At 41.7% G+C, this 26,043-nt stretch overlaps 1 protein-coding gene across 2 annotated transcripts in view; it reads right to left on the bottom strand.

Annotated features, from left to right (window-relative positions):
- p115 (General vesicular transport factor p115) overlaps positions 1 to 26,043 on the bottom strand; it is an 81,194-nt gene that overhangs the window by 48,927 nt on the left and 6,224 nt on the right. For both annotated transcript variants that reach the window (XM_050195182.2, XM_050195184.2), the window contains exons 6-12: positions 24,668 to 24,788; positions 21,424 to 21,788; positions 17,192 to 17,280; positions 13,920 to 14,074; positions 11,271 to 11,476; positions 6,746 to 6,856; positions 1,777 to 1,898 (exon numbers count right to left, since the gene is read on the bottom strand). In XM_050195182.2, the coding sequence (XP_050051139.1) occupies positions 1,777 to 1,898; positions 6,746 to 6,856; positions 11,271 to 11,476; positions 13,920 to 14,074; positions 17,192 to 17,280; positions 21,424 to 21,788; positions 24,668 to 24,788 (1,169 nt within the window). The remainder of the gene's footprint in view (positions 1 to 1,776; positions 1,899 to 6,745; positions 6,857 to 11,270; positions 11,477 to 13,919; positions 14,075 to 17,191; positions 17,281 to 21,423; positions 21,789 to 24,667; positions 24,789 to 26,043) is intronic.

Genomic DNA, 26,043 nt, shown 5'->3' with positions numbered 1-26,043 from the left:
CCACACATGTGATGCAAAGCAAATTAAATGTACACATATGGTTCACAAATGATGAGAGCTGTCTGTACAAATTCCAAACGAAGCCTTGGGTGGCTCAAAGTGAAGCCCACTTCCAGTTTTCTTCCTGTAGTTTCCCCCCTATTGCTGAAAAAGTTTGAGCAAAATATATTTTTCTTTTCATTGATTATGTTTATTCTCGATGTATATTGCACATTTAAATAGAAAATAAACATTATTTGGGAGAATTTATATGTACTGTCATTAAAGGGTTTAAAAAATTATGGGATTTTACGTGCCACAACCACGACATGATTATGAGGCACGCCTGTGTCAAGCAGTAGGCAGTCAAACAAGAAGAAAACATCCAGCTTCTTGAGCCACCACGACTTCATTACACAAGCTTTTCTTTTTTTATGTACTACACGCAAAAGAAGAATGTTTAAGCAAGACTTTTCAAGCAAAAAGTTAATTTTGAAATTTTGACCAAAAGTGATACCTAATGAAATATTTGTGCAGTGAGTGAGCAGGCTGCAGTAAACACTAGCAATGGCACACAATGTGCACATCATTGTCAGTCTGAAGTTGGGCCACAAATATAGCTTTGGTGATTGGATATGATAGTAGTTTGGTCGAAGACTCTCTGGAGTCCAACACACAGCTAAGTCAGGAGGCTCGCCTTGCAGCCTCGAACTGATGTGGCCTTTTCTATCAAGCACAATAGCAGGGATGCCCATGAAGGTTTTTGCAGCGCAGCAACCAGGAAATTTCAGAACTTCCAACAGCCTAAGCATGCAGCCTGGAGTTGAGGGGCATGGCATGTATTCTGCAATTTCAAGCCTAAGTGAGTACCCAGGTTGAGAGAGTGTCTTTCCTTTTCTTTCTTTCGTTCTTTCTTTTTTCGTGGCTTCCGTGGAACAAATACTTTAAAGGACAGCTCTGAGTAGGCAAGTATCAAAACAAGCTGCACGCCAAAGCACTGTCTTCTCTTTTTTCCACTAAGTGCCAGGGTGAATAAAATATCACAGTTAATCATTAAATTTCTCAGTAACCATGAACAATTACTGTCAAAGCAAAAAAAAAAAAAAGACTGGCTGCAAATGCTGAGAAGACTGATAGTGAGTGCAAAATAGATGAATACAAGGGCCCATTTTAGGACAAAAAAGCAGGTTTCTATAGATGCTCACAGAACACTGAAGCACACTCGCATGTAAGACATGACATTTTCAAATGACTATTCACAAAAATTGAAATTTTTATGCTGCCAGTCTCCCAGCAACACAGTAATTTACAAGTTCACTGGTAGCAATAAGCGAGTCGATTTGATAACACACTGAGCCAATTTGAGTTAGTTAATCCACATTTTCACTGCATTGAAACTCGACATTACCAGCAAGCATGGCAAAAATACCACCTTAACGCTGCACTTGGTGAGAAACTAATGGGAAATATTAAATGATGCTGGCTGATTACTCATCCAACATTTTTGCATGTTTAATAACAAAATAAATGATTAAGGAGGATGAGGGGTTGTAAATGGAGAGAATTAAGGCTAAATTTCTTATTTTATTCCAGCACTTCAGCCACAGCATCACTGACATCAATTTGATGTCCCATGTTTCAATGTCCTTTCCTGTACTGCAATGTCAAATTTAACAGCATTTTCCACCACAAAATGGGCATGAAAGTCACCAGGCTTTTTTATTATTTCCATATGTTGCAATTTCCAATACAGCTAGTATAGATTCACAAGCATCATCAATCAATAAACGTGCTCACCTAGTAAAGCTTGGTACAGAATCATCGTTGAATTCAATGCAAATTCCTAAAAGAAATGCGCACAGGCCTTGAACTAAATCTTCGTGCTCATCACCTTCTGCAAGGCCAACTTGCGAAGTAAGCTATGAACAAGATAAGGAGAATACACAATCCAGTTCTGCTACCCACTTCTGCCCCCTCCCACAGGCCCTTCACTTTTGTGGATACTGCATAGCACTGCAATGTATGGTATAGGATATTTTCACCTGATGACACATCTTTCCACTCCTGGTTACAAACCATCTTATATTTGTGGTTTACGAGTAAAAAGCAGGTCTAGGTCTCAAGGTCAATAGCGTAGTGGTACTTTATGAGCATGAACCAGAAATTGTGGACAGGCACTGCTGCTTTAAAGGGCCCCTGACTAGGCTCCATTGAAAATTTTGCTTATATACAGGAAGTTATAGCGTCCCGTCTATAGAATGTTTTACTGCAACAATTCTACAAATTGGTTTATTACTAGGAGAGATAGAAGAAATTGAAATGCATTGCCAAGCTACCGAGGGACAAGCTTCTTTGCTATGATAGACACTATCTCCCTTTGCCTCAACTAGCATCCACAAGCAACATTCATGCTCTGCCTTCTCCTACACTGGAGCTGCAGAACTGAGACACGTTAACATCTAGAGGTTTGCCTTCTGCTTCTTCTTCCTTTCTTTTTTTCAGTTTTTTGCTGCACCGCACACTTACAGTGGCAGTTTCGCAGTGTTCTGCATTGGATTTGATGTACCAAAATCAAGTACCATAAATAGCAACACTGCAGGCAGTGCATCTTACACAGACGCGCATTTATCTGTGACCTTGATTCCCGGGCAGGCAGCAGGACTCCCTGGAGAGGAAGGGTGCACTGGCTTTCGTATGAAATTTGAGCTATCTTCGCATCGTGGAGCAGGTTGATACCTTGGAGACACGATCACTAGGTCATGACCTATGCACTGCATTAGCCCATTTGCAATGCCCAAACCTAATGGGAGACTAAGAGTATGCCTGAAACTTCCAACCAATAACCTCAGGTTCAACCATCTGTTTCCAGGGATGGGACTGCCCAAAGTCATTCTGGAGCAATTTTTGGAGCAAGTAAAATTGCGTTTGGAGCAGGCCAATCTGAATTTTGGTGGGCTAATGGGCTATGGCAGCGCCCCTCGAAACCACAATGGAACACAGAATAAACCAACACAAGTGCTGTACTGCAACTGCCTTAACCAACGTCTTATTAAGCTGAATTTTTAAGCAGATTAGCTGATACTGAAACCGTTTAGTGCATGCTAATTTTGGTAATAGGGCCTGTAGATTTTTAATTAGTGGTAGCAATCACAAAAAACATGCATTCTGCAATATCGAATCCGAAAACTTCGAAAAGTAGCACATCTTTTTATAAATACATTTTTCATTAGCGTCTCGACAATGTGGGTGAAGTGCCTGGAGATGCACTACACCAACAGACCACACAAAGAAGCCATAGTTATGGACTACTGTGGTTTATTGAACATTTCTACATAATAGGGATAGTTTCACCTTGCCACAAGCCAATGAGAACACGCAGCCATAGAAGCGCGCTTTGTAGCTATAGCGTACTAGAATACGGAAGAGTGGTTCAAGCAATGGGACGCCGCACGCTTTCCTGTAAAGACGAAAATACTGGTGGCACTACGATGGAACTATATGTTCCCGTGCCAATACTCATGATGATAGCAAAAAATTTTCTCAAATTATGCGGTCCAATCGACGTGGTAACATAAATTCTGACCCGCTGTGGTGACTTGCAGCTTTATTGCACTGCTAAGCATGAGGTCGTGGGATCGAATCCTGGCCTCGGCGGCTGCATTTCCTTGACGGTGATACGCAAAAATGCCCGTGTCCTGTGTGTTAGGGACATGTTAACAATCCCCAGATGGTCAAAATTAATCCGGAGTCCCCCCCCCCTATAATCAAATCGTGGTTTTGGCAGGTAAAACCCCAGAATTCACTCATTCAACATAATTTCTGGGTCACCATATGTCACCGCAGATCCAGAGAGCCGCATGGACCCTGGGCTGATATAATGCAAACCTATTACAATCTGTTTTTATTGCGATAGCAATTATATGAACAATCGAAGCACATTTCTGCCGTAATGTCGCTGTGATGTTTCGTATGAAGTCCAAGGCCGATAACATCGTCACCACGCACCGTATGCTGTATGCACAAATGAAAGCGTGCGAGGCTGAGTCGACAACGGCAGCTCAATCTCGCATACGCAAAGGTGGAAAGCATGGAGGAAGCGCACCGTCTTCCGCTGCATGCAAGCTACCGGGAGGAGGGGAAGAAGGGGGGCGGGGGAGTGTCTACTTCGACGGCTGCTGCATGTGGCGCAGCCGTGCGGGCGCTATCTTGAAAGTGATCTGTGATGAATACATGTAGAGTCTAAGTGCACCGGGGGCTCATAGCTTCGTGTGAGCTGTGTTCTCGTTGCTTAGTTCACACTGAAGCGAGAGGCATCACAAAGGTCAATCTGCCTGCTGCTGCTACCGCTCTTGCTCACACCAGCTTTTGACAGCGAGTGTCCGCTCTCATAGAGCTAGATGTGTTTATAACTGCCTGTGCGCACATGACATCATGCTTGTTAATTTAGTTAGTAAGTGAATCTTTACGAGTTTATATGGCCAATAAGGCTGCTATCCTTCCTTTATATAGCTGTCTACTAATTGGCTATTGCAGTTGATGCTTTGCTTTACAGGCGAAACTGTGACTTTTTATTCCAAATCCGCCATTTGCCCATTGTGATAAGTCAAAATGGCTCAGGCCTCACTCACATGGGTACAAAAACAGATTGGAATAGTTTGGTGTTACAGTAACCCTGAGGACAGACACCTGCCCGCTGAACCAGCAGCAGCGGGTGCCTCCCTAATATTTAGTTAGCTTGCAGCGCCCTCAGCCTACTTTTTGTTGTTTTGTGCCTCAAATAGGGAGCACCACGCCACTCGGCCCACTAAACCGTATTTTAGTACACTCTGAATACAGCCGCCCTGGCCGTTCCGACAGCAGCGACAGCCGGGAGTGGCCGCGTGCACACCGGCCACTTGCCGGAAGCGCAGAACAGTCTAGTGTTATAAGCTCGAAAATTAGGAGAAATTGTGGGAGGCGCCATCACGCGGTGTGTGGAATGTGAACGGCTGCACTCTTCATTGGAAAATGAAGCAGCCCACTGTTCTCGGCCACTGCCGGATCACCGAAGCTGTTCTGGTGCAGTGTGACACAACTTTAGTAAATTTTCTATGTTTGGCGCAATTTGGCATGGGAAATTGTGTTTGTATCAAAATGGTGCATTTGGTGTAGGAGTCCCACCCCTGTGTTTCTATGCAGAGATGCTACTCAATGAAAAGCTGCGTGTACAAAGATGATCCTGTTATAGGTGTTTTTACTTCGGCTTCAGTGCTTTTCAAGCAGAAAACTATCAGTGCATATAGGAATTCTTTAGTAGATGGGTACCGAATTCTCCAGATAAAGCAAGGGATGCTCTCTTGGGGCATCTCAAAATGCCTCCACTTCTGTTACTGCACACCAAGATTATAAATAACTCTGCTACAGATATTATACCCTGTGTAAAACAATAGCAATTCTACAATCATTTTAATTGTACAGCACACTGCTCTAACAAAGATGGATATTGTATATGTACACAGAACTCAGTATGCATACCACCGCTACCAAACTAAATGTGCTTTCCCTTGCTCTTGCTAATGGCCCGGCTTCCTCGTAATTAACAATGAACAAAAGAAAGCCATATTGAAACTGTTGTGATCGGAATAGAAAGGCAAAACCTTCCTTTTAAGAGTGAGGTACTCAATGAGGCACAGTCTCAGGAACTTGGCACATGGGCAGGTCATCAATGCAGACTCAAGAAGAGCGTCTGTGCTGAGAAGTGTGCAGCGAAAATTTTTACAAAACCCTTTGAAGCACACCTTTTCCTTTATTATTCTTTACCATGCGTAATTTCTTCATAATATTTTTAAACCATCTTAATTTCTCTATACCACCACATTTACCTTAATTTTCATTTTAGAAACACCAAGATTTGGTGTAAAGCAGCACCATATACATTTTATTTACTTTTTCAATAATGCAGCCTTCAAAGCCTTTACAAGCTTTGTTTCTTATTTCTTCCTATATATAAATAATACCTAGGCATAACAAAACTTGCTTACACCCAGTTATGATTATCTTGAAATAGTATGGCTGTAAGCTTTCTTGTCATTGTGGCCCATGGTATGCCGAAACACATGCTTTCTTTGCATGCTGTGTGACACATGCTTATTTACAGCATGCCCTGTCTAACTACCCTATCACTAAGCAGCAAATTTTAACGAGACAGAGGTACACAGGAAGATGGAGACTTGAAACTATCAACAGTGGTCGAACAAGAGATGCCAGTCTGAAACCAACGTTTCCACAAGGGGTCTTTCGTTAGGCCAACAATTTGTTTTTAAATTACGGGGTTTTACGTGCCAAAACCACTTTCTGATTATGAGGCACGCCGTAGTGGAGGACTCCGGAAATTTCAACCGCCTGGGGTTCTTTAACGTGCGCCTAAATCTAAGCACACCGGTGTTTTCGCATTTCGCCCTCATCGAAATGCGGCTGCCGTGGCCGAGATTCGATCCCGCGACCTCGTGCTCAGCAAATTTCTTCTGTTGTACAAACAGTTGTTACTCTGACAGATACAAGTCCTCTTGTCGAAAAGTTGGATCCAGAGACTTGCAAAAGCAGTTGTTGCCCTGACAACAAGTCCGCCTGACAAAACGTAGGCTCCAAAGACATATTTCTTGTTCGACCACTTTTGATCAATGAGCAAATTTGGATACACAAGTTGTCTTGGCTGTTATAGCATCAGTCTTGCACTAGCAGCCATGTTAAGGCTCTAGAGTTAATTTTCATGAAAACAAAAGGATACATAAGGGATATTTGTTGGGATGTTGAGGAAACTTGTCACTGCAAGTGTGCAGTTGGCCAGCCACGTGCTCATAAGCATCAGAAGACCTAACCGTGTCTGCAGTTTTCCACCCTGCAAGGAAGTATTAAAAAGGAAAGGAGACAATTATTGCCCCAATGCACAAAACATTGTTCAAGAAAAAAAAAAAGCAGAACGATATCAGCCCCTCACCCTAGAAAAGAATTCACCAACGATTACGATACTCCCTAATGCAAAATTTCAGCGCAGCTCTATACGTGTTTTCATTTTGTGATATATTGGCTGGCATGGACAACCTGTCTCATGCGGTATGATGCAAATGGTGCGAAGTGTGGTGCGACTGCCCAGCTAATCGGGAGATTGTGAGAAGCAGCGCATGGGTGCCGCATGGGCACGATTCAGAGCAGACGCCGCTGACAGATCTCCCAGATGACGTGCGTTACTCTGGCACTATAACGTAGCCATTGCGTCTTGCACGACACTATGGTTTTCTTCTCACGCTTTCACCATACCCTTCCCCTCTGCTTTCCCCCTCTCACTCCATTCACTCTTGCCACTTTTTTCATCCCCCGCTATGCTCTGCGTTTGCTCTTTCATCCGCTGTACTCATTTGCTCGGTTACACTGACACTCAACGCAGGAATGGCCACCTAAGAGCTTCGCTCTAAAGCTGCTGCTAAAATATTGTTATAACACTGACAACACAACACCATCAAGATGTGATGGCTACTCTTTCTCTTTTCCCCAGCTGCAGGTTTTTTTTCTTTTTACTTTATTGTCGTACACCCAACATCTCTAACTTTTTCTGGTTGTCATGGGGTGCTGTACTCATTTAGTATACACATGTAATGGTATGCCAACAACTGCTTCACTGAGACAGGGATCAATAACCAGTGGCTTAAGTTTCTTCAGCTGTGGTGCGCCTCAACTACGGTGAAATCACAATATGGGAAAATATTTCATTAGGTGCATAAAAACTTACGGTATAGAGCATTTCCAATAACATGAACCCTGTCAACTCTCTTTTGCTCAGCTATGGCATGACTGCAGTCTGAAGAGAGGAGGAGGCACAAATGCTCCTGTACTTAAATTTAAAAGCACATTAAGGAAAACCAAGTGCAGACAATCAAGAGCCCTCCGCTATGGCATCTTTCACAGCCCAGGAATTGATTGGGGATTAAAATCATTAACCAATCTGCTTTTGCTATCAATTTAAATTGTCAAACCTGACAACTCTGCACAGAAACGATAAAAAACAACTGAAGCTGATATAGTCACTATGGGCTACTGAAAGTACATAAATGCTAATGCAAAAAAATGTGGAAAAGAAGCTTTATTAATTTTGAGATATGAGAAATAACTTGGAAAAGTTGCTTGGGCATCCCCACAAGATGAAGCTGTAAGTGCCTCTGGCATGGTAACAGTTGTTTAACATACTATATTGCACTACTCCATATGTATGCAGTTTTTTTGCAATCACGAAATAATGACGGAGCAACGTGTCAGCAAACTGAGGCAAATTTTTTTGTGACAAGAAAAAAAAAAGAAGGCAAGGCACATGCAGTATCACTCAAAAACGTTCAATAAAATTTTGGGGTTTTACGTGCCAAAACCACAATCAGATTATAAGGCACAGTGTAGTGGGAGACTCCAGATTAATTTTGACTACATCGGGTTCTTTAATGTGTATCTCAATCTAAGTATGCAAGTGTTTTTGCACTTCACCCCCATCGAAATGCCGCTGCTACGGCCATATCAAACCCGCAACCTCGAGCTCAGCAGTGCAACGCCATAGCCACTAAGCTACTGAGGTGGATAACAATATGAATCAAGATAAGGCTTGACAGTGCACCTTTTAGCATGCCAGAAGGTACTGAATAACTGGATATTAGAGTTGAAGCCCCATAATACACTGTTAAATAATACAAATTTTCGGCCAAAACTAAATTTTCTTAAGTTTCATTTCTATATATGGTACTTTCATTTCATGTGATATGAATTTTGGGCAGTGTGAATCTACTCTGTGATGCTTGAAGTTATGTGCCATCAAGGATGTATTGTCTTTTTCCTACATTTTCAATCAACCACCTGTACAAGGCCTTGTCAAAGTTTCCGGACCTATGGCTATACAGACAGGCTTCCTTCAGGTATTAGTGGTTTCCATCACCTTTGAACTAGTCCTCCTTTGAGGCTTGAGAACAATTCCAAAGAAGCTGTGAATTGTTGAAGTATTCATGAAAGCTATTTTCTTGTAATGTTTTATAATTACTGAGTCATGAAGACAGTATGAGCTAGCACACTGTCATGATGGAACAGCAATTTGTCTTTTTTTAACACTAGTTAGGTCACTTCCACCCGACCTCTCTTGTCTATTACTTTGATGCAGAATGCAGCTAGTATAACTGTTTGAGCAAGAGGAAGAAATTCCCTCGTAATCAAACAACAAATCAACCTTGGCTTGACATTGCTTCTTACTTTCCGTTTTTGATTGAGGCAACCTTGGACTTTCAATGATGCGTTTCCTTTTGGTTACCAGATCAGAGGCGCAAGCTCAGATTTCATCACCAATATCGACATTTGAAAGCAAGTTCAGATTACTAGGAGCCCCTTTGATGCCCAACAAAATGTAAAGCTGTAGCTGCTGTTTCTGGTCAGTACTCCAGAGTCTGAGCACAAATGTTGATGCAGCTAGCCTATTCCCGAAATTCCCCAACAAACTCTATTGACAACATGCATGACCAATCCCTACTAGTACTTTCGTAGCAATAATGGTATGACAATGATTTTTGCAGATAATATGACACACTCTTTCAATCATTTCAACACTGAACTGGCCATTGGTCAACCAGAGCACTCATCAACATGAATCAAATTTCTGAATGCACTAAACAAAGAAAACAACACAAAATTTGAGGGACCACCCATAGCTTCTCTCCTAGAGCTGAGTCAACATTATGCAACATTTCCTTGCTTTTCTTGACTGCCACACATGGTGCAAATCACACACAATTTTATAACACTGACTCATCATACCTTGGGGACAGTACCTTTATTTGCTGGTGTAGTAACAGTGACTTGTACAAGAGGGGAATGAATTTATTCTGAAACATTTTTGAGATCCAATCCAGAAACTTTTTGACAAAACATTGCATATGCTTGAAATGTGCTGTAACTCAGTCAATCACAGGCACTAAGCATACCTTTGATGCCTGTGGCATGTATGTGCAAACTTCCCATGCTTCAAGGATGGCCTCTACTGCCATACTGTGATCATTGATACCATGCAAGCGAAGCCAGCTAGCAGCTTTGCTCTGAAGATGGGGTTGGTAATATCAATGAATGATTAATCGATTAATCAACTAAATGTATCCGCCAAAACAATTAATCTTCATCGATGTCCATCTTCCATTGAATCGACTTAATCAATTAGACCCGTTTGATTGTTTTTGAGCATTTGACAGGAGTGGCGCAAAAATTATGAAATCGTACTGGAATGGCAGCACATGAGCAATGACTGTGCAGCTGTGGTGGAGCGACTTTCGGCTGTTTTTCAGAGCACCAAGTGATGCGGAGCCGAGCGCTTTCCCTGTCTTCCCACACACCACACATGCCACCACAGCGCCTGAAGCCGGAGGTTTGAAATGTCCTCGCAATTCAAGGCATACTGTAGCAACCCAGTCGTTGATCATCATGCCACTTCCAGTCTACTAAAGACATGGCACAGCATGCACACTGGTTTGGATTATGTATTTGACGTAGCAATGGAGTTCATGCCGATCCCAGCAAATCTATAGCATCCGAGCATCTATTCTCGCATGCTTGTTAAGTGGGCATTCAAAGAAAGTGTTGTTTTTGCCTAAACATCCCAGCCAATTGACATTCCTTCGCTCTCAGGAAAAGAGCATGTGATTTAAGATCCTAAACCAGTAATATTCTTTTTCCCTGTGCATAGTGCAATTTATTGCATACTTTAGTTTAACTTCACCTTTCACTTTTGCCATTTTTCTTATTTCTTGTTTAACTGTACTATTCACTAGTGCCATGTTTCTTATTAAATTCTGCACTAAGTGCCATTTTATAACATATATTGTTTATCCTCTCAAAAGCCACTAGTGTCAACTTTACGTAGTCTTTAACGAGTTAAAGATTATCCTTTATCAAACATTTATACACTTGTGTTTCAAAGTTGGTTCCACCTCTCTAACCTTAAAATAGGGTCCTACAAGAGTAGACAACTGTGTTTCAACCTTTTTAAAAGTACCCGGCAAAAATATTGATTAATCAGTTAATCGATGAAAAACCCTGCATTGAATGCAATTAATCGATTAAAGGCTAAAATGATGAATGATTAATCCTTAACCAAATAAAACATTCATCAATCATCATTAGAACAACTCCTTCCAGTCACTAGTGCAAGACAAATAGCCCTCTTTGCTAACATTAAGATCACAATCCAGTGCACTGTGCCCGCCTATCACCAGTTTCTGCTCCCTGCAGACGGCTCTCACCTGCTGAAGGATAGCGGTGCACTGCCGCATGAGGGAGACTGGTGGGTTGCCCACACTGGTGGCAAGCTGCACACGGAGGAGCTGCTCTTTCTGCGTTGGGTTGTCAACAAGTGCATGCGACAGGGCCACGGCTGCAAACCAATTGCTCAGCGGGTCTGTGCTGAATAGACCCCCACACAGCAGCTGACCCGCTGTCACACTCGTCACTGGCAGAGAAGCAGGAGGATGGGGAAGCAAGGGACATCAGAAGACAACACACTGGCAGCAACCAAGGAAACAGCAGTGCCACAAGAGATGGCAACCATGGAGGGGCAGTCTTCAAGGGTGATGCAGAAAAAGACCATTTCAGTGCTCAAGACCACGATGTCAGTACCTTACTTATGCTAATGCTGCTGAGACCATGGAGATGCGTGGGACAAGCATGCTCAACTCCTGTCTTTCACACTACAGATAACCCCTGTTAACTCGAACTTGCATATATCTCAAAACATCAGCCAAGTTGAAATGATTTTCATGGCACATTGTAAGCTTCCATAGCACCATGTATTTCTCACCTCCTTATTTCGAGTGCTTCTCCTGGTAGGCTAGTGCTATCTCTAAACATTAGACCAGGAAAGGACACTACCGATGGGTAGCAGACACAGAGCAGACCTTAACACTCGAGAATGGAAAACATAAAGCATAGAAGAATGAAGGAAAAAATGTAGTGGTTGTGATGATTTTTGAAGAACATTCGAAGAAGCTCGTGAACATTCGTGATAAGTAATGATAATGTGGGCACACTGTGAGTGGACCACGGCTACTTGACAAATCTACAGCAACAGAGTCCAGAGTGTGCTTGGGCAGTGTGCTCCACACGAGGACAGTGCCAAAAGGCAACTCCAATATACCTGCATCCTTTACATCCTACTATGTCATGCATTTTTATGCATAGATGGCAGCTGCACCATTGTGGTTTATTTAAACTTCTGAATTTGCAATGTGCACCCAATACAGTGACATTTTGCATACATTGGGCCTTATAACGTAAAACCACTCCAATATATTTTTATTCCAATCTCCTGACGTCAAATTTGCGTAACCGCCGACGCAAGGATCAGGAGGTCACCCGCAGGGTTGTCTAAACAGACCAATCAAACCCTCTCTTCATTCATAGGAGGTCACTTCTTTTTTTGCTTGAAAAACGAATAAAATCGCCTACACTGGGCGGCTTGTCTTATCTAATTGGCTGACAAGAGGCGAGGAGCACGCTCAAGTGGAGAGAGATTCCATGGGGCCGAGCCACTGCACTGGAAATCGATAACCGGATGAAGAGGGTGATGCCGGCATCTGTGACTGGTCCGCTTTCCCTTACTTAGCTTGCGGTGGCTCGTCGAAAAAAGTGGCAGCATGCAACGGAAGCTTAAGAATGACGCTGAAATGGATCCTCAGCAAAGAAGAGTTGGCAGAACGAGGTCGTAAACGTGCCGAAAGTGCTCGAAAACGTTACACTGCCACGCAAAAAGTTTTATTATACACAATTAAACCCATGTTCTCTGGCAGGTGCGAGTTGCCAGTGCCTGAGTGATTGGCGGCAGCCATCTTTTATTCCTTTCGGAACGGGGCAGCCTGCGGCTATTCAGAAGAAAATTCAGTTTTGTTCGGCATATTAATGCATTTTTATCATGTACACGTCACTTTGACGCGGTGAGTTTTTTACGGTTTTGTGACGTCATGTGACAGGCAGGTGAAGAGATTGCAGCCCGAAAACTTTGGCCAATAGCCGAGGGTTCATGGCAAAAAGGGGTCGAATCAGAAATAACTATTTTTCTTCTGTTTGATCAAATCATGCATAATCAGTGTGTACAAGTCATATCAGATGGGGAGCTATCACAGCTTTTGTGACGTCGCGTGACAGACAGGTTAAGTGGGGGTGGTCCAAAAAAGTGTTCGACCAATCATGGAGGGCTGATTGCAGAATTGGAATAGAAAAGTTTGGAATAGTTTTACGCTATAGCACCCCTTGAATCTCCAGTTATCTTGAATTATCTTTCTCATTTTATGCCTTCGGTTAAGGGGGGTTCACTATACAATCAAACCTCATAACAACGAAATGGGATATAATGAAATAATGGCTACAACAAAGTAATTGAGATTCCCCTTGAAATTTTTATAGATCCATATTGCAATAGATGCAACAATCCATATAAGAAAGCAATTATGGACCCCCTTCATCTTTGTTATGAAGTTTTACTATAGTACATTCCTAACACTTCCTTCACAGCTACAAATCACATTTGCCTGTCACTTGACACGTTCCACTAAACTTTTGTCATAGTCCACTTTGTTCTTGACATAGTAGCTTTGTACACAACAGAGGTAAATGAGAAGTGTAGAGGCTGGCATTATAATCCTTGCATATTAATCTTAACTATTAATTTGCCTAACATGAGTAATGAGCCATAAAGTTAATAACAAGAAATAATAAAATTGCTAGCACAAGTTCATCAATACATATACATTACAATCAAGGCACTCACACTGATTGGAGACATAGTGTGATTAGCCAATGGGTGCCTGAAATCTCGCCCATATAGCTGTGCTCAGAAGTGTGACCATAGGTCATAAAGCAAAAATTAAAAGGCCATCCAAAATGCAGGATCAACTTACTGTCTGCACATGTGGGTAAAAGAGTCTGGATGATCTGCGCCTGGCCAAGCTCGTTTTTGTAAAGGAAACACTGGAAACAGTACAGGACAGCACATCGCAAGACAAAAGGCTGCTTTTCGTTGACCATGGACATTAGCAGGACGACTATGGCAGGTCTGTAAAAAAATAGTGTGTAGAAATAGTAGAGTCAAGCTGAAGAAGAAAGCTAAATACACTTACAAGAATATGCATACACATTTACAGAAGGTGTTTGAAAAGTCTCTGTTGAATATGCCTGTATTGTGACTCTGTCTTTGCAGCAAGGTAATATGAAGAGGCAGACATAACATGCACAACAAATTAAAATTTTCATTGGGATAATTAACAAAAATTCACTTCTTTATTCAGCCATGTCATTTTTATATACAACCACTGTTCATAGATTGGTTTCTTCCACTGTCATTTCTTCCTTGGCCTCTTGGTTTTTGATACCTTCCCTAATATGCCATTGTACCTTTTCTTTCGCTTACCAGATTCCCTCTTGCAACCTAGCAAGATAGAGCTTTTGTCCCTTCTCATAACCCAACTAAACCATCTTAGTTTTCTAACTTGAACGTTTTCTGAAATACTCCCAACTTAGGCTGTTACCAGGGCATAGTCGTCTCGAATCCACATTTCCACCACTGCTCTCTATTTCAGACACTTGCATCATCAAGCTGTTAAGACTTCTTCGTCATAACTTTTTTAGTTCTACACAACACTGACAGCCAGACTACCTTTTAATGTAAGCCTGTCCACTAAAGATAGCTAGTATCCTTCGCACAAAGCACCTGAATCTTCTTTTAAATTTTTTCATCCTGACTTGACCCTGCCAGGTCGCATCTCTTTCCACAGTGCCTTCTTCATTAATTACGTTTTTCATTATAAATATTACATCATGATGCCTTGAATTTCCCCCGTTGCATAGGTCACTCCATTAGAGTGACTGTCCCCCCTAGAGCACCTAATAAAGCACAATAAGTGTGCCAAACGAAACCAAACTCTACCAAAAGAAAAGTTTCAGAGCACATTTTCAAGAAATTTTTCTTTTTTTTTTTTTCTGAATGCTTCACTTCACAGAGTAGTCTACTACTGTTGAACTGATGATCTGAAGACATAGTATCGTGCTCAGCCTAAAGTCCTGGCAATGATGCAAGAAAGGTCTGCAAGGAATGAACTGCTGCTACTGCTTCACTGGTCGTCATGATTTTCAGGTCTGCCTCTGAATCCTTGTCACAGTCCACCGGGGCAGCTTTTCAGGATTCAGTCCTTCCATTAATGGTACCAACAACATCATAGGTCATAAGCTCCGAGCACATGGATGCTGCTGTCAACAGTGATTTACTCACTGGTCATTACGCCATGCACCCCTCCTGCTTTGGCAGAGTACTACGTGAGCAGTGACTTCTCAGCTTTACGACTGTGTGAAGGGTTGTGAAACCCAGAGCTACCTACACTCATGGCAGAGAGCCCGTGATGAACGCTGATGCATGGGATAACATACTCGTAAACCAGTTCCAAAGAGCACAGCTGTTTGATGACAGGCAAAACCAAGAAATTATTAAATTACATGGAGTTCAGTCACGCACACAGCCTCTGCTTTACCTCTGGCAGCAAGCACACGCGCATAAACAGAGTGCATGTGCTCTCAAAACTTCCATTTTGTAAAATTACAAATCTCCGACAAACAAGTCATTACTTCACATCACCACATGAGTTGGAAAATAATCAGCAAGGACGCAATGACCCTTCCCAGGCCCACTAAAGGGGGCACAAACTGCACAAGCAAAAATCAAATGTGACAGCACAAGCCATGCGAGTACTCGGAAGCTAAGATCCTGCACATTAGAAGTGAAATCACAGCCACAGATTTTGTCTGTGTTCTTAGGTGCATTAGATAAAGAGGTCCAGAATATTATTGGAGAAACAAATAATTTTATTAAACAAAAGCAATCAACAACATTTTGTTAAACAAGAGTAAATTTTTCATTGTATTGGCACTCACAATAACGTTGGAAGATAAGAATCTAGCTGGGCCAGTTGGTTCAGCAATGCAAGCATGTAAATGCACACACAAGACGAGGGCACTATGTGTACTATGTGTGTCCTGTCTTGTCCTTTCATCCTTGTCTCTTAGACACATTTACACGCTTATCCCCTTATTATTCAAGTCTTTTTTTGTAATAACAGTTTTCATTGTAAAAGCATCCAAATGTATATACTGATGCAATACTTGAAACCACTTCAAGGCCTTTTGTTAAAACTTTTCTATTTGTAAAAGATTTATTAGCGATTGCGTATCAAGGTATATCTTGCCAAAATTACAGTTCATAAACTTTCCTTGACCATACTGTGTTGGGACATGGCAAGGCAGCATGATGATGGCAGTGAGTCATACTGTGTTAGTTGGGCATTACAAATTATAGCAGCTGATTAGTTCACCAGATACAAGAATAAACATAGGTAGCCTGAACATCAGTCAAAATATGGAAAAGAATAAATGCTTGCTTCAGCAATATAATATTCAACACGAGATACCTTGGTCAGCCAGTTAAAGGTATAAAACCTCTGCCAGTTTGTCAAATGGCAACTGAGATTTCAAATTCAAAACCAGAAAAGTTGAAGCAATTGCATTAGGATGACTTTGCAAAATGGAACAGCCTTGGAAAGCAACACGCTTCAACTGTGCAATGCAAGCCTAACCCAAGTAATATCAAATCTTCATGAAATTGATATACGTTTTGGTTTCTTATGCAAGTAACACCTGCCTCTCCATGTAATCCTGCTGCAGAAATGGAACAGTGCTTTGTGCCACAGGTGACCTTCAGAACATCTGTTGCAATGAAAAAAAAGTCAGTCCGCATGTTTCTCATCTATAAACAAGTGACAGTAGTTAAAGCAGATAAATTGTCATACAATGCATGTACTACTCACTGCACCAATATGCATCAAAATCCTTTACCTTGGGAAAGCAAAGAAAGTATACTGCGTCTGCCACGTGGTGACAGGGTGGAAAACCTCCCAAAGCACCAATAATGAAGATGCTAAGAGATTTCATGAGCCAAAATTCACCGCCATATATTATCAACAATCAAGTACTATACTGTTACTTCTCTTATACTTATGTAAAACAAAAATGTCCGACACTAATATGTCTATCCGATACCAGTAAAGATCCTTGTATTTCACATTACTATGCCTTTTGCTTTAACAAAAATGTTCAAGCTCAAATGGCTACAGGAAAGCTGACTTACCTAGGGGGATTGGAAGGAGCATTCACAGAAGCAAAGTACTCCTGGTTACTGTGATGGCCTCGTATGACTTCTGCCACTGTGTTTATTGTCTGAAAAATATTTTTTTTTTCCAATATTTTGTTCACCGAAAATAAGGCAGAACTGAACATTTTGCAGAGATGAATGTTCCTGGGTCAGGATAATGGAACAATTATATTCCAATGCCACTATGCTACACACTTTGTCAGTTGTCAAAGCAGCGCTCTGCCCATGTTATCAACGAGATCAGCCGGCCACGAGTGACTAATGATAAGAGTGCCATAAAACAAAGTGGAAGGAATCACTACATAATAACAGTCCTAGTCTTCTGCAACTGGTAACAAAGAAACACCAGGGACATTTCAGCTTTGAGCTCACTTCTATTATTCACAGCAGAAACAAAGTCAAAAGGACACAGTTCTGCGATCTAAACATGCAGTCAGCCAAAAAAAGTTTACTCAATGTGGGTTTCATGACAAATGTGAATTTCTACTCTGTCAAGGCATCATAGGCAACAAAAACTACTACAGATAAAAGCTTTGAACTCCATGCCAAGTGCCTAGGCTTTGTGGGAATTCAGTTTTTTAGTGCTTGCAAATCCTGTGTCCCTTAAACATTTGTGGCCAAATGTATGCTACAGTACAATTTAATAGGAATTAGAGGAAATTCTTACATGCTCACATGCAAATGTAGCACTGGCATACTTTTGCATGGGCAGAACATTGTTTAATGACAATATCACACGAATGACCTCAGAACTGCATTCCATTTACTCTTTTCTGCATACCAGTGTGTTAAAACCAGATATCAACATAACCCTACAAATTTCTTTTTTAATCCCAGGTGTAAGAATGACAAGAACATGGTGGTATAAAAATCACATACCTTACACATCACAATAGTTGCTCTGTCATCGTTGCTTACTCAAGTCAGTCAGTGTAAAACCAACTACATTCCCATATAGAAGTCACTGTGCTTTAATATTTTTCAATATTTTTTTCAATAAACTGCCAGACCATTCTTTAATAAGGTTTCTTCTTCTTCTTCTTCAATATTAGTTGCTTTATTGAACTCCTAAAAGCACTGCACCAAAAGGTATTTTTATTCAAGGGACATCGCCTGCCGTAGTGGCTCAATAGCTATGGCACTCAGCTGTTGAGGAAGAGGCTGTAGGTAGGATTCCAGACCGCAGCAGCCATATTCTGATGGAGGCAGACTGAAGACACACTCGTGTACTATGCTTAGTGTGCACATTAGAGAACCTTTGGGGGTCAAAATTAATCCATAGCCCTCCTCTACAGCATCCCTCATAACCCACTGTGCAGACCCACATTTTTGTATCGGAAGTCCTCTTATTTACAACACACTGCAGGCCAGCGACATCACCAAAGACCGCCTCATAAGTGGCGAATACGTCATTATTGAACAGAAGACAGCATACCTATATCTCAACACAAAGTGGGAAAAAAAAGTTGTGCATTACATGTAAGAGAAACGAAAAAAAAAAATGACTTACAATCAACATTAGCTGAACTGTATAGAATCACGAAAAATAGAGACAATAATTAAATTATGTAGGGCCAGCTGCACTGAATGCCAATTTTCGTTACACAGTAAAATAACTTAACCAGGTAGGAGAGATTCATGGTTATGGAAATTCATCGCAAACAGAGATGAGAGGTAGGAGATGGATATGTCTACACGACATGGTAAAAAAAAAAAAAATATGCAGGATTTCAAAAGTAGTAGAGACAACACTTTTGGTAATTTTCTCCTTAGCACTTAAGGCCAGCACAGCTACTACCATACATAGGCAGCTGTTCTAATCAAAGTGAAATGCAAAATTGAAGGATTCAAGTTTCAATACAAGTTATCAGGCCAACGCAACAGTAAGCGTCACAGCATGAAGCAGCTTAGGTTTCTTTTTTCAAATGCAATGTTGCTTCTTCTATTCTTATTCAATAAAAATGCAAGTAACTTAGTTTTATATTTTTGCATAAAGACGTTACAACTGTATAATAAACGTTTTCATTCACTATATTCTTGTCCCCACACAAAGCCTGTAAAATACACGTGAAGCGAACTCTGCTCAAAGCCAAGTAGACTATCCCACATTCTATACATGAGCTGTTTGTTGGCACAAAATGGACCAGTGTATGAAAAGAATGAATAGGCACTCATATTTTTAAGTACAGACATGTGTGCAAGGGTGGGGTGGGGGAAAGGAGGCAATGAACCTTCCCAGGCCTACTAAAGGAAGGCCCATTTTGTTTCATGTTCGATCGAAAATTATTATAAAATAAGTGTAATTCAGAATAGTTATGTATATGCTGGGGATGTTAAGGCTGCCTTTAAAGCTCAAGTTTCCTGTAACTTCATTATAATGAAATATTCTTAAAGCAATGGCTCTGTTGAGGTGCTTGGCAACTTTGCAGCTAATTAGTATAGAGCTAAGATAAGCCAGTAATGAAAGGGCTGCTACCAGAAGGTTGGCCCTTCCCCACCCCACTGAGTGCCTCAATGTGTGCTATGTTTATAAGGACAGTCATGGCTGCAAAAAGTAAATGTTTGATGCAAGCTACTTTAAGTACAGACAGCCAAGAAATGAGTCCGAATGTGCACGCGTCTTTCAGTTAGAACCTAGAGTCCTGGAGTAGCACAATTTTTCATGCTCCCTAGTATGCCATATTGCGCATCCCCTTCCTCACTTCCTTTGCAAACATGCATAGCCTGTGGATGCTATAGCAATTTTTTTAGAAGATTGTAGTATCAGTCACTGATGTGCATGAAATGCATGCTCATCTATCAGTGTCTATACCAAGAAAGGATAACACTAGGAACAAAGTGGCACAAAGAAAGTTGACTGCGCCCCCAATTAAAGGGCAACTATGCTGATCTTTCTTATCCTGCCAGGAAAGTGGTGGTTTCAAATTTTACTGCATTTACTGTCAAGCATAAATTTTTTCAGGTCACATAAAAATATAGAAAGAAATTAAATAGACTCAAGACAGTACATTGAAACTGAAACTTGACTGGACAGCCCAGGGAGCTGTTTCTCAAGATGCCAGTGTTGATGTTAGAGTAGGCATACACAAAGTACAGAACTGCTAATAACATTATCTTGAAACAATGTCTTCAACTACAATGAATTCTAAACATTCTTCTGTCACACAACTCTTTTTGCTGGAAGAAAAGAAACAAAAATATTACTTTATGAAGGTTATGTTGCCTTCAAAACCTTTCTGCAAGGCAGATAAAGAGATAAAGAGCTAAAGGAGATAAAGATAAGAGCCCTGCATATTTCATTTAATAATAGCTTCGAAAATGATGTTAGCATAACTGCTCCAGTGCTAACACCATGGCCAGAAAGCACAGAGGCCCCAGTAAAAATATTAATTCCAGGGCACTGATGAGGATTGCGCATGCAAACCTTCCAAATTAATTGCCCCAGTTGGAATATCTGACCAAACCACTCAGAACATAAGGTTCACTGAGGCTCGTATACCTCTTCGCTTCCACCCTTTTGGCACTCCGCTGGACTTGCTGTTCCGTGGCACATTTTCCTGCTGCATTGAGCATGCATTGAATTGCACGAAAACTGCTCTAAAATCTGCTACAGACATCGCATTTACAATATGTCCGATTTATTTTGTTCACAAAAGGCTTCTGCATCAGATACAGCACAAAAAAAGAAAGAACACACAAGAAGGATGCCTGTTGGACTTATGAACTTGGCCCTCCTGCATTGAATGATTCTGCTCCAAAGTTTTCAGTGGTATGCGCTAAAAAAAAATTTACCCACTCGGGAGCCCGTATGACCTATTTTCGAGCCTGGTACTCTGACTACAATGGCTACAACATAGCAGAGTCTGGTGATCAGGAAGCTACCCATAGTTTTACAAACTACTACTGTTGAAAGTGTAGACATATATGTCTAGGTAGTGTGCGAAACCTAAAACGGAATATAGCTGGCAATGTACTGTCATCCATGAAAAATAGCCAGAAACAGCAATTATTTTACTTTGGACTTTGTCGTCACAGCTGGCGGATCACCGGCTGTGGAAGCGACTGGTTAAAAAATCACCAAAGTTGCCCTTTCAGCAGTCATATGGCACACAGCTCACACACCTGCTCGCATGCAGTGAAGCTGCCATTCACATGGAAATTTCAAAGTTCACTTAAGTTCAAAGCAGGTGAAAGGAGCACATGCTTACCTCAGTGAGGATATCAGCAGGAACACCAATGGCCATAAGGATGTTGCAGAGTTGTTCAAGCAGGCCAGACTGGTTCATTGCCTTCTGACATGATGAAGTGACATTGAGTGGCGCACTGGGCGACACCAAGGAGCGCACCACCTGGAGCATGTGGAAGATGTTGGACACCTTCTGGGCCGACCATCCACCTCCGCCACCAGACTGCTGTGCCTCTGAGCCCTCCTGTTGCTGCTGCTGGCTGTGGTGGTAGTTGAAGAAGGGGCTCAGCCGCTGTATGTAGCTGCCCTCCTTGAAGAAGTTCTGGTTTGAATTATTGTTCTTCAGTAGGTGTAGCAGGACCACCAGGCAGTCCTCGACAACCACGCCTGTATAGGCAGCACAACACACAGGCTCAGGTGAGTGCACTCCATCAGCCATATTCCTTTACAGATGCCAGAAACAAGGAAAGGAGTGACATAGACATGCACAGTTAATGCAACCTCGTCTTGCACAAAAACCCATTTTGAGTAGCAACATTTCAAGAACAGAAAAGCAATGTAGAAAGATGAATGGAAAAAGAACCCCTTTATAGCAATACTACCATATTAAGATGACCTTTCTCAAACAGATCACGATGTTATAAATAGGCAGCGACCGATAAATTTTTTAAGGTTAAGCCCTGCTCATATACAGGCTGCTCATTAACTTATTTTAGTATTATCAGACTGCAAAAAAAAAAATGAGTACTATTAACCTTATGTGTAGCTACGAGACATTAGATATGCGCACTGACAATACAAAAAATTGTTGACACATGTGCAACTTAACTACTATGATGGACATAACAAGAGAATGGATCATATTAGCATGTCTCAAGCATGACTGAGTTCTTCATCAAGTAGTGTTTGCAAGAAGTCAAATCTGAAAGTTCAGAAACATTTTAAATTAGAAAGAAAGTAGGACTTTTCTATGTTCCACTATCCGCCTAGGCTATTTTCCTCAAGCGACGCATACATATCCTCATTTTCCGTTTCTACCTCCTCCTGGCTGCCTGCAAAATGGTCAGAAGCAGCTTGTATAGGTTAGCACACTATGCAAGCAACATGTGCATGCTCTCCAGTTTGTTGCTGAGTTTATTGAGCACCCTTTGTAAAATTATCATCTGTCAGGGCTGCGCAGTATCTCAAAAGTTATTATAAAACAGATGGTTTTAAAGGGACACTAAAGGCAAATACTAAGCCGACGTGGGCTGTTTAAATACCATTCCAGAAACATCACAATGCTTGTTTCGTGCCAAAAAAAAACTTAGTTTACGAGAAAATTGCGTCTCAAGGGTCCGGATACCTTTTTCAAAATTCAAACCTCCCGCCACCCAACTGGGGGAGGAGTGACGTTGCATACGCCATCACTACTCTTTGCTGCCATCGGTGCCTAAAACAGCACCCGACAGACGGTGGTACCGAGATAAGACAGAGCTGTGGATTCGCCGCTTCAGCTGCTTTTTGGTCAAGTGGCGTGGACCGTTCGGGCATCCCGCGAAATCACGTGGAAGTTGAACTCTCTGCTACTTGCAGTTTGTGCGAGTTTCGCGAGCCAGCAAAACCAGCACAGCACTATGCAATAACAAAACTACCGAAACACAAAAGCGTGGACGGCGCGGACAAGAGCGAAAACGAAACCTTTCGACCACCCGCGTCGTCAAGGGAAATTTCAAGGAGCTCTTTTTCTAGAAATGAAATAGATATAGAAATGGACAAGCATCATTTTATTTCGTCTTATATTACAATACAAGGATGTTTTTTGCAACGAATGGTTGAGTACTGGTGACAGAATTTAACTGAGGAGTGCTTTCATCATCGGGCAAGTACTTGGATGTCCTGGGAGGTCTCTAATCATGTCCTGCATTTAGCTCAATTTCTCTATCATTAAGGCTCTGTTCGCGATAATGTTGACGCGTTAGAGAATCTCGAGCACTAATCTATCGCTCTAGCTTGACTTAATATTTGCCTTTAGTGTCTCTTTAAGAAGACTCAAAAGGGGTGAATTTCTCACATATTGCGCTGTGATGTCTTGGTAAAGCTAATATATGGATAATCTATTACAGGTAGAAGCAGGTGTGTCAAGTGAAAAAAGAAAAATTAGATTATGGGGTTTTACGTGCCAAAACTACCATCTGATTATGAGGCACACCGTAGTGGGAATTCGGGATAAATTTTGACCCCCTGGGGTTCGTCAACGTGCACCCAATGCAAGGTACACGGGCGTTTGTGCATTTAGCCTCCATCGAAATGCGGCCGCCGTGGCCGGGATTTGATCCCGCGACATAAGCCACTAAGCAACCACGGCAGGTTAATATGACAAATGAGATGGCTAACATCACCAAAATTAGAAACCACACAGCGGTACTGAATACACATTTTTATGCATTTTCAATCAAGGTATGTGTATGTATATATATATATATATATATATATATATATATATATATATATATATATATATATATATATATATATATATATATGGAGAAAAATGGGCTTCAGCTTTTTCTGTCTCTTTAGAAATTTAGCTCACAAGAGAATTCGTTTATCATTGTGGTGCTTCAAAAAAGATGAAACGAATAACAATATATAGCAGGAAAGGATGAGGAAGCAAATGGTCATTCTATCCATTCCACCTTATTGATGAATATAAAATCGAACAGAAAATTTTTTAGATGAGGCCCAGAAAGACAGCACACACAAAAACTTCAGTCACATGTTGCATTTCACCAGTACAGCACAATGAAGTTACCCTGAAAAGTGGGAATGAAGTAGGTACAGTAGGTCAATCAGAGGTTTAAAGAAAGTAGTGCCATTAACAAATTATTACTCTTCCACTCCTACTTACATGGCACATTCATTATGAGTATGTAGCATGCCTATGGCAGCAGCACAAATGACGACATGACGGTTGCCTTCTCTTTCACAGCTGTTATTAACCTTGCATTAGGAAACAGCGCAGAAGACGAGGAAGCAGAAGAGGCACGAAACAACCACATGTAGCACTGTGTGGTGCACTGCGTGTGGTTGTTTTCTGCCTCTTCTGCGTCGTCTTTCATGGCGTTCCCAAATGCAAGATGTTCAACCAACTAGCTGGCACATTCACTTTATTAGCAGTTTTTAAACAATAAGCATAAGGTAACTATGAGAATAAGTAACTGCTCTCCAAAAAATTCCAGCATCACTTGTCAACCATGCTGTTGCACAATGCAACGTAATCTCACCTCCATCACTGCAGCCTTCATCAATGATAATGTCTAGAAGACGATCAAAGGCATTCTCAAATGCAACAATCTTCTGAATGTTGGCATTAGCCTTCGTCAGGTGAGAGAGCAGAAGTAGTGCCTGGAGAGAAGAAGAGTACTGTGTTGACATGTTGCAATCAGTATGCATTGTTTCCAAATATCTTTGCAATGCGTATAGTACAGTCCACTCGGGAGACACCAATTTATTAATAGAGCTTACATGAAACTTGGCAGCTGATATTAACAGACAGTAGAGTGAATGTTTGGTGAACGTTGGGTGAACTTGTGCCCAACAAGCAGCAAAGTGAGAGCCTGGCACCAACATACACAGTCTTCTTCCAAGCATTCCACATGTCTCCTTTCCTCGTGGCCCGTGCTGATGACATGCTGCTCCGATTGCACGAGCCTTGTGAGCATGTGTTGCCCGCTTCACTGCTACTATTTTTGAAACGTAGCCGAAAACAAATAGAAGGGTGCAGGAGATGGCTGGTGCAAGTGATTTGAAAGCAGCTTGTGTCATTGTCCCCTTCCCAAAAGTGCATTGCGCCGATGCTCATAAAGAAGGCAGTGGTTTCCAGGCTGTCATTCAGAATGCTTGTTGGTGAAAGCAGTTACTACCTGTCGTAATAAGGTTTCATTCAGACGACATGAACAATTTTTTGTGCAATGCTATCGTCGTGCTGAGGTTACTTGACCTTCTGGTACAACTTCATAATTCAAGAGGTTGAGTTGGCAAATTATCCTGTACGGGCTAAAATAATCATGAAGAAGCTTTTTGGAAAGGCTGCACATCCGTATGAGAGTCCACAACCATACTCTGTCTCCAGGTGTGTATTGGACCTCTCTTTGTCGCAACTTGTGTCAATCCGCATTGGTTTGCTGTTGCTGCTGAATGCGGTGTCGTACCAGCTGTCATGCCTCTTCAGCGCTTTGTGTGAAGTCCCTGATATCATGGTCATTTTCGGAGGTTTCATCTACAGGTAGCATTGCATCTAAAGGGTGTGGTGACAGTCCGGCCAAAGACAAGTTGGAAGGGGGCCATTCGAGTAATCTCTTACACTGCGGTATCGTACGCGAATGTTGCGTGTGGTAGTATCCCATCCCACCTTCAATGCTCCATGTGCACGTATATTGACAACATATCGGTCAGTGTTCTGTTGAGCTGTTCAGTCAGTCCATTTGTCTGCGGATGATAAGCCGTGGTTTTTCTGTGGCTGGTGTGCGTCCATTTCCTAATAGACTGTCAAACGGGCAGTAAGTATGGTTTCTCAGTCCGTGATGATAACTTTAGGAGCGCCATGCCGTAGCACTATGCTGGTGACAAAAAATGCAGCTACTTCGATGGCCATTCGCCT

The sequence above is a fragment of the Dermacentor andersoni genome, chromosome 1 (assembly GCF_023375885.2).
Source record: "Dermacentor andersoni chromosome 1, qqDerAnde1_hic_scaffold, whole genome shotgun sequence".
NCBI classification, from domain to species: Eukaryota; Metazoa; Arthropoda; class Arachnida; order Ixodida; family Ixodidae; genus Dermacentor; species Dermacentor andersoni.
Note: the sequence above shows the minus strand (reverse complement) of the source record. Positions and strands in the feature narration are given on the sequence as shown.